The 12,951-nt window shown below is 51.8% G+C and overlaps 1 protein-coding gene across 2 annotated transcripts in view; it reads right to left on the bottom strand.

The window, feature by feature from the left end:
- LOC108937703 (neuropilin-1a-like) overlaps positions 1–8,555 on the bottom strand; it is a 40,145-nt gene extending 31,590 nt beyond the window's left edge. Inside the window, exons 1-2 of one of the 2 annotated variants that reach the window (XM_029253347.1) lie at positions 7,389–8,555; positions 5,219–5,393 (exon numbers count right to left, since the gene is read on the bottom strand). In XM_029253347.1, the coding sequence (XP_029109180.1) occupies positions 5,219–5,393; positions 7,389–7,437 (224 nt within the window). In that variant the 5' untranslated portion in view covers positions 7,438–8,555. The remainder of the gene's footprint in view (positions 1–5,218; positions 5,394–7,388) is intronic. The other variant, XM_018757770.2, reaches the window with a different exon arrangement.
- Positions 8,556–12,951: the final 4,396 nt, after the last annotated feature.

The following is a 12,951-nucleotide window of genomic DNA, read 5'->3' as shown; positions in this document are numbered from 1 at the left end:
ATGTGTGTGTGTGTGTGTGTACTCCTGTAAAATTACCCAGCCGTATAAATGGATAAATAGTTTTAAGAATCTTAACATTGTAAGTCGCTTTAGAGAGAAACATCAGCTAAATGAATAAATGTAAAGTAAATGTATTTACCACAGTCAGCTGATACTTATCTCCAAAGCATCCGATCATCTTAAACTGCAATTACTTACCAATCTATACACTGGGGTATTTTTTTACTGTAATAATTCAGGGGGGTACCATGGGCAAGGGTACTACAGCAGGAAGCTGGATTCGAACCTGCATCCTTTGAGCCGAAATTACCTTTACCCTAACCGGGCTCGAGGATCCAGGGTTCAAGGGTGGTGCTCAAAATCTTTTCTGCACCAGAGTCTCGTTTAACTGAGAAAGGTTTTTTGGTTAATTTGCATATCCAGTCATTGCCAGCAGGTGCGTCCCATTGGACCTGAGCCAACAGACCGGAATTTGGCCGAAAGAGAGGCTTGGACTGCAGGGTGGTTCACACCCAACTGTACTCGGGGATCCGTCTACATGGCAGCCCAGCACATATTTTGCAAAGGGCACTGATCAATCACGGTGATGGATTCCCTTGTCTTTGCCCTTAATTTTCCAGCTACGCTGTTGACAGAGCAATGTTTTGAGGCATCACGCGTCTGCATCAGAATCTCTCCTCCCGTTGATGTAATTCACTTTTCGTATTGCTCTCTGAGATGTGCGTCGCTTCGGAGAAAAGTGTCTGCTAAGTGAATAAATGCGAACGTTTTTTTGCAACATCAACAACCGCTTGTCCCAAGGAGGGTTGCGGTGAGCCGGAGCCTGCCTGGCAATACAAGGCACAAGGCTGAAGGGGAAGGGAGCACACCCTGGACAGGACGCTAGGCCGCCGCAAGGCACCCCAAGCGGGGCTCGAACCCCAGACCCGCCCCACAGAGGGCGCCAGCGGAACCCGCCGTGCCACCACGCCCCTTAAAAAGTGAATGTAAATACACACACACATTTTCAGAACCGCTTGTCCCATACGGGGTCGCGGAGCCTACCCGGCAACACAGGGCGTAAAGCCGGAGGGGGAGGGGACACACCCAGGACAGAACGCCAGTCCGTCGCAAGGCACCCCAAGCGGGACTTGAACCCCAGACCCACTGGAGAGCAAGACTGTGGTCCAACCCACTGCGCCACCGCACCCCCCCCCGAATGTAAATACATCATTTCAAAATGTTTATGTACCACAAGGACCAGACAGACAGACAGACTGATTGATTGATTGATTGATTCCTTAAGCTGGACAACAGTGATTCATAGTAGATTGTAGACCGTGATGTTTCTGACCACGGTTTCCCCTGTGTGACCGGGACGGGCGGTCCGATTCGGGCCCTCGGGTTTGCGGATAGCTGGTTGGACGTGCGGACGGACCGCAGCCTGGAGGCTGTACAGTGCGGCAGCTGCTCGTCTCACTTAGCGTTGCCATGGCGGACGGCCCGCTTCTGCGAGAAAGCGGTGACGAGACCCAGCTACAAAGGCACCTTCTGTTTTCCCGCCCCCGTGCCTCTCCAAACTAATTGGCCGTCTGCGGTGTCGGGCCGAGAGGTCCGGCACGTCCTCCTCTCCCTGGCAGCGGCACAATCGGATTTCTGATTAAGGACGATTCAGGGCCGACGTGGAGTCGGCGGCGGGAAGAGAAACGTCCCTTCTGTTTGTGTCACAGTTCCTTTTGAGAAAAATGGACAACGAAGCGGGAGCAGCGAGGCGGCGCGGCGGCCGACGGTCCGCGCGCAGGTCCCAGGTACGAGGCCACGGGGGCCACGCGGGGTCAGCCAGGCGCGGCATCGGCTCTGCGTGGGGCTGCACTTCCACATATCTCAGAAACAGCAAAGGAAAGAATGATGAAAGAGGAAAGTGGTGAAGCAAAGAATGTGCACGTTCGGCGCAGAAATTATTTCACGAAAAGCAAAAAATCCAGTATTATTGTTGGTCTGCTGAAGTCACTGGGATAATAATCCATAAAAACACGACTCTATGATTATAGTTTTTTTTTTTGCATGACTCAAGCGCAATGCTGAGTAGCATAAACACAGGAGAAAAAAACACAGAGAGGCTTTTATTTGCTGTAGTGTGACATCCCCCCCGGGTAATGGGTCGCAAGCGTGCGCTGAGCTCATCCGGGAGGGGGTGGGGTCGTTCGGAGGTGAAACGAGGGAAAGGGAGATGTGGGTTAATGCGCGGCAGCAGGAACCACGCTGTGGTCTGCTAGCCTGGTGACCGCTGGGCGATCCCTCATCGACGAGCCTTATCTGAACTCGAAGAGTCTTCCGATGTTTTTATGTGGCTCCAGTGACTGGGGGGGCTGCATGGCAGCGCTGGAGGGAGCAAGGGCAAGTGGATGCACTACAACTGAGAAGGTGCCGCTAAGGGGTCAGGTGTCAACGCACTTAACCTGGTACCTAGCTCCTTAGATCTGGAAGATGCATGCACGCGTGTGTGTGTATGTGTTTGTGTGTGTGTGTTGCACACATTGGATACTGAGGACAAAGGGCCATTGAGGCTCAATGAAAGCCTCAGCAACTCCACCCACTTCTGCTGATAAGAAGATCTGGGTTGTGACCCCGTCCCAGCGATCAGCCGCCAGAAGGGTTACGATCACACCGTGCCCATCGCTCTCAGCGACGTTCCTCCGTCCCCGTTTCCCAAACGCCTTTCATTCTCTGTTTTCCTTGCTCTCCCTCTTTTTGTGTTTCCTGGAAATTCGGAGAGATGCTCGGAGCATGTATGCGCCAAAGGGGTGGGTGGGGGGTGGCATCTATTTCAGCAAGAGGCAACGCCTGAAGGAGGCGGTTGGCACGGCGATGGACTTGCTCCCTGCCAGCTTCGGGAGGCCAAGCTGTCCTCGGCGATCTGCAACTCTGTCGTGCAATTAGCCGCCGCCGCTTTGTGCCAATGTCACTCGGGCAGGGGGAGCGTGACGGAGAAGCGCGTCTCATCCATCTGAGGCCGTCTTGGGGCGTCTGGGATGGGGACGACGGTACGCGATCCAGGTGGGAAAAACACAGGGTTACCACACTGTACCCGGTTATCCATCCAACAGAAATGTGGGGCGACTGATGGATGGTTCGACCGAAAGATCCACCGGAGAGGAAAGCAGAACGTCTGGTAAAGACCCGGGACCGAACATCATCTATCACTGTCCCTTTAAACCCTGGCTGCTGCGCCCAAGTTTAGCATCAAAGAGAGACCCTCACACAATGAGGTCCTGCTGAACTGCAGCGGAGAACAAGCAGATTCTTGTTCGGATGTAACTAACAGAACTAATTCCTGATTTCGGGTCTCCAAGCAAACAAACCGTAAACAACCCGTGCAGTGACTAAGGAAAGATGTGTTTTCTGCCCCTCGCCTCCGCCACAGAGGGCCTGAAAGGGCCGACCGAAAGCAGCCCGGCTCCTCCTCTGGGTGACACTCGGACTGTGCCCGTGCTCCACGAATCGATCGGCCGCGAAGGGAGCGCGGAGTACGGCACGGGTTTCGCCACGGCCGGCAAGCCCAGACACGCCTCGGCGGAACTCAACGGGCTGCCCTCTCCCTCCGCTTCTCCCCGAATCCTGGCTTTTCCACCACTTTCTCATTAACACTGGCTGTGATTCTTTATTCCCCCCCCCCAACACACACAGAGTCCCGCTCTGATAGGTCATCTGTAACTTGTGAACCCACATGCAATTATTTCATCGTCACATATTTCTCCAAGACAACAAAGGCAAAACACCGCATGGGTGTTGGGTCGCTCAAACAGGAGTGGTCACACTGACCGAAAGGGACCGAGCGCTGGCTTCTTCCCCCCAAAGGCCCCGTGGTCAGACAGGGCGGTCTATCGCGTGAAACGGAGACGCCCACACAATAGGTTCATTGAAGCTATTTATACCTCCGTCCGTCTGCAGCATGGGAAACGGCTGCTCTCTCCGAGTCTTTGTCATAACAAGCGTTTCAACGCTCCTCTCGGACAAACCGCTCTTTCTACCAGCGCTGGGGTCCCGGGCCACCTTGTCGTGCCACTTGTGGTGCCTGGAAAACCCACCGGAGGGATGGATGCACGAGCCAGCTCGTCATGAGTCGGGGGATGCTTCCGGGGCTCTGCCGCTGTACCACAGCCCTCCACGGATCCCTCAGAACATAAACGGCTAAACCATCAAGTGTTATTTTTATTCCATTAAAAAGAAACGGATCAACGGGTCAAGACTTTTTCTAAACAGATGAGCTTCTCACGGGTCCAGGCATCACTGGCGCTTAGACTTCGGATGGACACCGTGACCCCACCCCGAGGCTTTGAAGGGCTTCCGACTCGGATTACCGGGGACACGCTACACTGGGGATCGTCTCCCCTCGCCACACATTCCTCTCCCGAACGCAGCCGTTTGGCTCCGACACCAGGAAAGTTAATTAGTCTCTGGACGATGAAACGGGATCCCGTAGTAGCCAGTGACCCCTGACGGGCAGACGCCACCAGACACCAGGAGCGTGTTTTACAAGCACTTCGCACACATGTAGGAGGCAAAGGGCCACAATAAAGAGTGCCACTGATTTCACTTCTTAAACGCTGGACCTTTGGGGGGAAGGATGGGGGAGGGAGGTCCATACAGACGCTAACCATCCCGCCACAGTAACGACTGTAAGCTTGCATGTGCACCACATCCCATGAAAGCACACAGGCGTGTGCAATGTTCTGCGTGTGCATAAGCAGCAATGTGGCGACGCTTGTGCTGTGCGGCCAGGATCATGCGGATGATGCAAATGGCATCGATGATACAAATGATGGGGATTATGCAAATGATGCGGATGACGCAGATGTCGCAGCGAGGGCTGACATCGCAGCACAGCATGTCCCCAGCATATTTGTATAAAGAACAGTCCAAACACCTTCGAGATCCGAGGATTCTCAAAAAAACAATTCTAATACTGTTACATGTGCTAAATTGCTTTGTTGTTTTAAGTATCGGTTTTCGATAATCTGGTCCGTAATCTGCGACTTCGTTAAACAAGCACCAAAATTCTGCTCATCCTGGTTACGTTCAGCCTCGGCGAAGCACGGACGTGCGGGAGAAACTGTCACCGCGAACCGTCACCGCTGCTCCGCCGCGAATCGCCTTTCCGGGACGAAAGCTCCACCTGCAGGTGGCGCCGTTCGCCCTCCGGCCTCGGCGCCTGCGTCTCCGAGGGCTCCGCACTTACTTGCAGCCTCGGTCCTCCAGGTCGAAGTGGGGGTTGAAGTTGATGAGGATCTTGTGGTAGGGCTCGGGGGCCTGCAGCAGCCACGTGCACTTCTGCGAGGGCAAGTAGGACACCGGGTAGCCGGGCGACGTCAGGTAGTTGGCGCTTGTGATCTTAATGTCGGCCCCACACCTGTCTGCGAAACGGGCCACGGAAAACACAGTGACCGAGAGAGCGCGCCACTCCAGCGAGAACACGTCGCATCATCTCATTTGCGAGACGGCGTTTCGTACGTTCCTCGGGCCGAGAGCCGACGCGGCCAGACTTAATCTCCCGCTTTTGGGCTTCTATTTATAGAACATGTGCCAAAGCAGTAGTAAAACTGTGAGAGGGAGTCGGCGTGCTGGCAGCAATAATGTAAACACACAAAGGTGAGCGTTGCCCTCCCAGGGGAACTTAAAAATAGACATGTACACATTTTTCATAACTGTTGCTTTCATTTGTTTGCCAGAAATGTTGTTTTTACTCATTCTGTAAAACCTGATTTATGGCAGATAAAGGGGATGGAAGTGGAGTGTCGAGTGGGAGAGACCAGTGGGGGGGGGGTGTGGGACTCCAGAGCGAGACCAGCGGGAGAGACCAGTGGGGGGGAGTGACCCCAGAGTAAGACCAGTGGGAGAGACCGGGGGGTGTGACCCCAGAGTGAGACCAGTGGGAGAGACTAGCAGAGAGTCTAAGGTAAGAATCATGTGAGCAGAAGTGAGAGTGCGTAGTAGTAAGAACCGTGTAAAAACCGTGTAAAGAACCGTGCCCTGCTCAGGTTTCCAGACCAAATCCTTCATCCGTGCAAATATTTCTAGAGGCGTTCAGAGGAAATATCGTAACGCCAAACTTCATTCCACACATATGTTTAGTCATGTGAGGTTTGCTCTGAAAAGCCCACATTCAGCTGCACCCTTTAGGGTCACTGTCATTTACACCGTTTACCATAATGCCAAGTACAGTCAGGAGGGGGCCGTGGGGGTGTGGCCTCCCACTTTAAACCCATTGACCTGTGTCGCTCTGAAGTGTCCGGTATTTCTGAACGGACACGGTCATGTGGTAAGTGCTGGGCTCTGCGGAGCATCACCAGCAGTTGATAACAGCCAGTGGGTATGGAGGGGGGGCACTGTTTCAATAGCCTGTAATGTAAAGGGCGCTGGGAGGTGGTGTAAAGGGCGCTGGGAGGTGGTGTAAAGGATCCCAGTGTAAAGGGCGCTGGGAGGTGGTGTAAAGGACACTGCGAGGTGGTGTAAAGGGCGCTGGGAGGTGGTGTAAAGGACACTGGGAGGTGGTGTAAAGGGTGCTGGGAGGTGGTGTAAAGGACACTGGGAGGTGGTGTAAAGGGCGCTGGGAGGTTCACTAGACTACGTAGCAGTCATGTAAGAACAGGTAATAAAGAGGTACTAAGGAGGTAAAAGGCCACCTTCGCTAAGACGAATTAAAACACGTTTATTAACAGCGTCTTTAACGAGCTGCTAATATCCTATTATTATTATTAAATAAGTACCGCGTTTTACACGGACGCTTTTGCGCTGTCAGCCCGCGGTCACTCACGGACTCCGTACGGTAAAACGCGGTCATTTGTGGTTTTCACCGCGCTCTCTCTCTCTCTCTCTCTCTCTCTCTCTCTCTCTCTCTCTCTCTCTCTCTCTGCCCGCACGTTGACCCGGTATCACCGACATCATTTCCAGAAGAACCGTAACATCCCATAAGGACTTTATCCCGCATTTCATTCAGGGATTCTTCTCTGAATGATACGTCAGGTACCGAGCGAGCGCGTTTTGTAAAAAAAACGTAAAGAATCAACAGAAAACATGACATGTCATGAAAGAGAAGTCGATCTTGTGGAAGTTTGTCTTGCGGCTCAGGAGCTGTACCTGTTGTTGTAATAATAATAATTATAATAATAATAATAATAACTAAGAAGGAAAGATCTATATCTATGTCCCACAAAACAGCAGCATTATCACAGTACAACAAACATCATCCTAGAAATATATGTCCTAAAAATTGGACACAAACAGCATCTCAGAAAGACTGAACTGAATATGAATTATATAAATATTATAACCGACCGGGCTATATTATAGTACGTGTGACAATACGCGAACGGACACCGCGCCGCGCGTCTATGCGAGTCGTCACTGACCTCCGAGAGCGGCGGGGAAGAGAAGCAGGATCAATAATCCACAGAACATCCTGGATGGATCTGCAGGAAAAGAAAGGCGAAAAAAAGCCAGGAAAGTGCTCTCCCGCAGGTCCGCGCCTGCGGAGCTCGAGGCACACGACGCGGACGGACGGGGAGGAAGCGCCTCGGCGCGGAGAAAGAAGCGGCTCTGCTCGGCTGCTCTGTCAGCTGGTGCCCAGCGCTGCCGGTGCGGTCTCTGGGTCTCCGGGTCTCCGGGTCTCCGACCTCGTCTCCACCGGGCTCTTCGGGCTCCTCAGCGCTGCTCTTCACGCGACTCTCCACTCTCTCCGGGGTGCGCGCATCCCGCGTCCTTCAGCTGCGCGCTCCTCCCGCCGTCCGCGCTCCCGCTCCTCTTCTCCCGGGGACCCGCTGTGCCATTCCAGCGAGGGCCAGATAAAATCCACGGAGTCGGAGGTGCACGTCCGGTACAGATCCCGAGGAGCGGAGGGTTCGAATCCCCCGCGGGGCCGAAGCGGCGAAGTGGTGGAGCGCACGCAACCACGCGAAGGCGGACGGAGTGACGCTGACAGCGCTGAGCTCCTCTGAGCTCCTCTGAGCTCCTGCGATCATCCACTGATCATCATCTTCTGTGGTCTCCTCCTTCTCCTCCTCTTTCTCCTTCTGCTCTCCTCCTCTCCGCTGTCAGGACGCGGCGGAGTCACGCAAACACGCGTGGAGCGGTGGCACTGCGGGATCCGAACCCTCCTCCCTGCGGGCTGCTGCGCGCTGGTTGGTCGCCTCACTTGCGAAATGAGAGGGATCCTCAATGGTAACACCCCCTAGTGCGGAGCCAAAACATGGTAACACCCCTTGGTGTTAGAAGACGGCTCCGGTGTGTGTTCAGAGCATGTAAGAGCCCTGGAGTGTGGCCACAACATGGTAACAGTCTTAAGGGTGTGGTTTTACCATGGCAACACCCTTCAGTGTAAGAGAAGAGCTCCAGTGTGTGTTCAGAGCATGGTAACGTGCCCCTTGTGTGCAGCCAGAACACGGTAAAACCCTCCAAGCGTAGGAGAAGAGCTCCAGCGTGCGTGTTCAGAACATGGTAACAACCCCTCGGTGTACGAGAAAATCTCCAGCATGTGTAAAACCACTCAGTGGCTGTTCAGACCATGGTATTACCCCTCAGCTTGTGTTCAGAACATGGAACCAATCCTCAGTGTATGATCATACTATGGTAACCACCCCTCACCCGCTCTAGTGTGTTTTCGGAATATACTGTGCCAGCTGGTGTGTTTTAATCCTGCGCATATTGATATCAAATATGAGTGATTTAATGCGATGTCATTAAATGATAAAATATGTCAAACATTCAGCGAGGCGCGTCGACCCACACGGAGCACAGTTACACATATGAAGTTGTGAGATTGATTGATAATGATGGTGATTGGGCTGCGTGAGCCAATTTTACGCACGAAGCTCCCCTCATCTTTCAGCGTGGATAGAGGCCTGCATGCCTCACCGATGAAGACATCACAATCCATCAGACGTCACAAGCGCGTGAACGTCCACACCTCGTTGCACCGTGGAGATGTCAACATCTGTTAACTGATCTATCCTGTGAGGGCATCCCTTGGTAGACCTTCAGTCACCTAGTGTTCTTCTGAGCAACAGTTCTGCTGTTAGATGGTTTTTGTAGGTGATGATCTTTCTCTTGTAAGGTCTTCTGTGTCAAGGTTCTTCTACAAAAAGGTCCTTCTGTGGAACAATTTTTCTTTGACACCACCCACCAGAGGCCTGCTCCTGTATGTCAGGTCACAATTCCTCCCAGAGCTGTTCTCTGGTCCCTCACAACCACCGCACCATCTGCAGCCTTCTAATGAAAGATCTGGTTTCCAATTTCAAGGCTTTCAATGAAAACTCACCAAAAAAAATCAGATGAACCTCATCTTCTCTTCAGAGATTTTAACGTGTGATCTCCAGTTGCAACCTCCCATCGACTGGCTCGGCTTGCGCAACGAGAAGCCGATTGATTTACCGTAAGGAACACAAACACCATGAATGTACTCACGACTCTACGTTTACAAGCTTTGGTAGTTGTTTGTTATTTCTGCGCTGAAGTCTGATTTTGGCTGAGCAGCGTCACATTGTAACGCAAGGAGCGGAAATGGCTCTGCAGCTCCTGGGAGCCCTTTAAACCTCCCGATACGAGTGTCTCCACAGTAAGTAAAATAAACGGTTGGGAAACCAGTAGAGAGGCAGGCAAGGACCTGTGGAAAGAGCTCCGAAGTGGGCCAGTGTCATACACACACACACACACACACACACACACACACACACACACACACACACGCGCGCACTCATGCACAGCTCATGTAGCAGGGACTATGATGAAATATGGGCCAGAGCTTTGCAAAAGCAAGTTCCATGGTTTCCATCGGCCATTTCCCAGAATGAAACCAGAACTTGCGTCACATCTCACAACTGGGCGGAGCCAGATGTGCATAATTTGGGTATTATTCCAACGACACCACATCGTCACATTTCTGTCTAATTGTTGCTCTCTCGGCCCCGTGTTGCCATTGTTCTTGCATTAATGCCCAACACGTTATCATCCCACCCTGTCAGCTGGACTCCTTTGTTGCACCGCCACTTCTCAAAGGCACAAAGAGCATCAACCGCGACCCAGTTCTTTAGGTCGACTTTGCTGCGCTGCCATTGTCTGGACTCACACACTGAATTGACTTTGATTGATGAACTGTTTGACTACGGAATGTAAATGTGTACAGAGAACAGTCAAACAAGGCTCCTGGTCTGACTTGTTCAGTTTGCAAAGTTGTACGATGCTCATTCACATGAAAATTGCTGGGAATTGTGATAATCCATCGCTGGCTCAGATGCTGGGACGCCTGTTTGGTGTGGTCAGCATCAGAGGTCATCAGCAGCGTAGGCTGCGATTGCATTTTTCTCACTTGTTGGAACTGAGGGGAGGAAGTGAAAGAAACGCATGGATAAAACACATTTCTCAACAGCGACACAAACAAGAAAGGGCTTTAAATAAAATACTTGCAAAATGCAACAGAGGAAAGGAATCTGGTTCTGCTTGGATGGCAGAGTTCTGGTTCAATAAACTGCAAGAGGGGAGAGGCATCTACAGGCAGCTGGGTCCGCTCGAGCCCAGGCAGCAGGGGAAGCGGCCGTCAGACACGCAGCTCCGAGACCTCTGGACCAGATGCTCGTTTGCCGCCTGATTTCCATTTTCACACACATCGTTTCACAAAGGAGCTGCAGTTGTTATTTAGCTGAAAATTTGGGATTCCCCTCCAGGGATCTGAGCTTTACGCTTTGGGTCGCAAGTTCAGCTCCTGAAGTGATAAGCACACAGATGACGAACGTCGCAGGCGGTTTGTTTGGTGTGTTTCACGTGGTCATTGAGAGTGTGTGCTGTGCTTCCTCTCTTTGGAGTCCCCCTCGCCAGGAGCACGGGGGCAACAGGAGGCGGGTGGAGAGAGGTGGGCCTGTGGGCACACAGGTGCCCTTCAACAGCCATTTACATCACATTTGCATTTTTCCATCTGACACTTTTCTCAAAGCAACTTTCAGTGTTAATCTCCTTACAGTGATTTACCCACTTACACACCTGGCTGATTTTTAATGTGCCCATTCTCAGTAAGTAGCTTGATCAAGGGTCCTATAGTGGGAGTGGGATTCAAACCTGTTTCCTTCATCTGCAAAGGCAGTGACTCTAACCGCTGTGCCACCTGCTGTCCCTACTGCTACATCACCTTCCTTTACTTCTGGGCTCCTGCCTCCAGGGCTCCTGTAATCAGTCTGGGGGTGCGGTTTCTCTTGAAAATGTACCTCCAATCTAGGATGAAACAGGTGGCAATGAAGGATAAAGGACCTGTGATCGAAAGGTTGGGGGTTCAGATCCCCCGAGGAAGGGACTTGACCTCAGATTGATGTGAGTAAGTAAAGAGGACAATAAAAGGTGATGGGGGCATTTTCCAGTGAAATACACAACACCGGTATGTAAGTGTGGGGAAATCTTTGAGGGGGGCTACCCAGAGTGCTTTGAGCCGGCAGCCCGGCTAACCAGCATGTCGATAGATCATCAGACCCTGGACCGTCGCCGAGTCAGAGAAACACACAGGTGGTCACAAAGGGACCTTTCCTGGCAATGACCCCATCACCTCCCAGTCTTACTAGAAGATTCTGGACTGAAATCACAGCAGAAAAGCACACAATGGCGACAGTGTTTAGGGACAAGTCCTGGGAACACTCTGCTTGGTCAGTGCCACTGGGGGGCGGGTGGGTAAATATTAACCCAGGAGCAGTCAGAGTGGACACACGTACGTTAACTTATTTATCTGACACTGCTTAAAGTGATTTACCCACACAGCAGGGTGATTTTTCCTTTATCAGTTCAGGGTAAGTATCCTGAGTAAGGAAGAAGTGGATGGGGGGTTTAGGGTTCAAATGAAGTCACACACACTCACACACAGACCTGGTTTGGATCCCATAATGCTGATCTCTTGTCATGTTGACTGTGGGGGATGGTGTGGAGCAGGATGCTCCAGTGTAGCGACTGACACACACACACACACACACACACACACACACACACACACACACACACAACGCCATGCCAAAGCGAGAAAATGTGCTTATGCAACGGGTGGCGCTGCGCTTTAATGGGCGCTGTGATTTACGACACGCGTGTGCCTCCAGTACAGCCGCTCGGCCAATTCACGTGATATGGAAAAGAACGGCAAACATTTCATCCTTCATGTTCTTTCCGAGTGTCACCTGGAGCTGCAGAAGCTTAAATTTGAACCAGCAGTGAAATGTGTCTGAAATCAAACCGTCGTCTGGTTCCCAGTGGAAAAAAGACTTTGATGATGTTATATTTTATTGCTCACTGTGGATGTACTTTCTTACATGAGTTCAGCACCGTGGAGCATTTTTTCAGATCATGAGAGATCACCGTTACGATCTCTCGATCGAACTGGACGGTTCACTCATTTTGCCTACCTCCTCGGCTAAGAGTCTGGGAGTGATGATCGACTCGAGTCTATCGTTCTCTCAGCGCATCGAAGCCACAACCCGGACCTGCGGATACATCCTGCACAATATCCGTAGGCTCCGTCCCTCCTTCACAACTGACTCCGTCCAACTACTTGTCCAGGCCATGGTGACATCCCGTCCGGATACTGCAACTCTCTCCTGTCTGGCTTTCCCTCTACTGCCATCAAACCTATTGCCATCCATCCTTACCTCACAACCGACTCTAAATAAATGTAAATGTAATAGAGCTGCCCCCTTGCAATCAAAGGACTTGGGTTTGAATCCCGCCTCCTGCTGCAGCAACCTTGATGAAGGTACTCACCCTGTATTGGTGAGGAAAAAACTACCCAGCTGTATAAATGGCTAAATCGCTGTATGTGACTTTGGAGAAAAAGGTCAGTGAAATGAATGAATATCAAAGGCTGTAGGTTCAAGTCCCAGGGGACAGATCAGATAAAGAAATAAATGTAAATATTTCAGCATGACACAGAGCAGAGGATCAGAGTTCCATGTGACT

Source organism: Scleropages formosus, chromosome 7 (genome assembly GCF_900964775.1).
Source record: "Scleropages formosus chromosome 7, fSclFor1.1, whole genome shotgun sequence".
NCBI lineage: Eukaryota > Metazoa > Chordata > Actinopteri > Osteoglossiformes > Osteoglossidae > Scleropages > Scleropages formosus.
The sequence above is the reverse complement of the archived record's forward strand: the minus strand, read 5'-3'. Positions and strand labels throughout refer to the sequence as shown.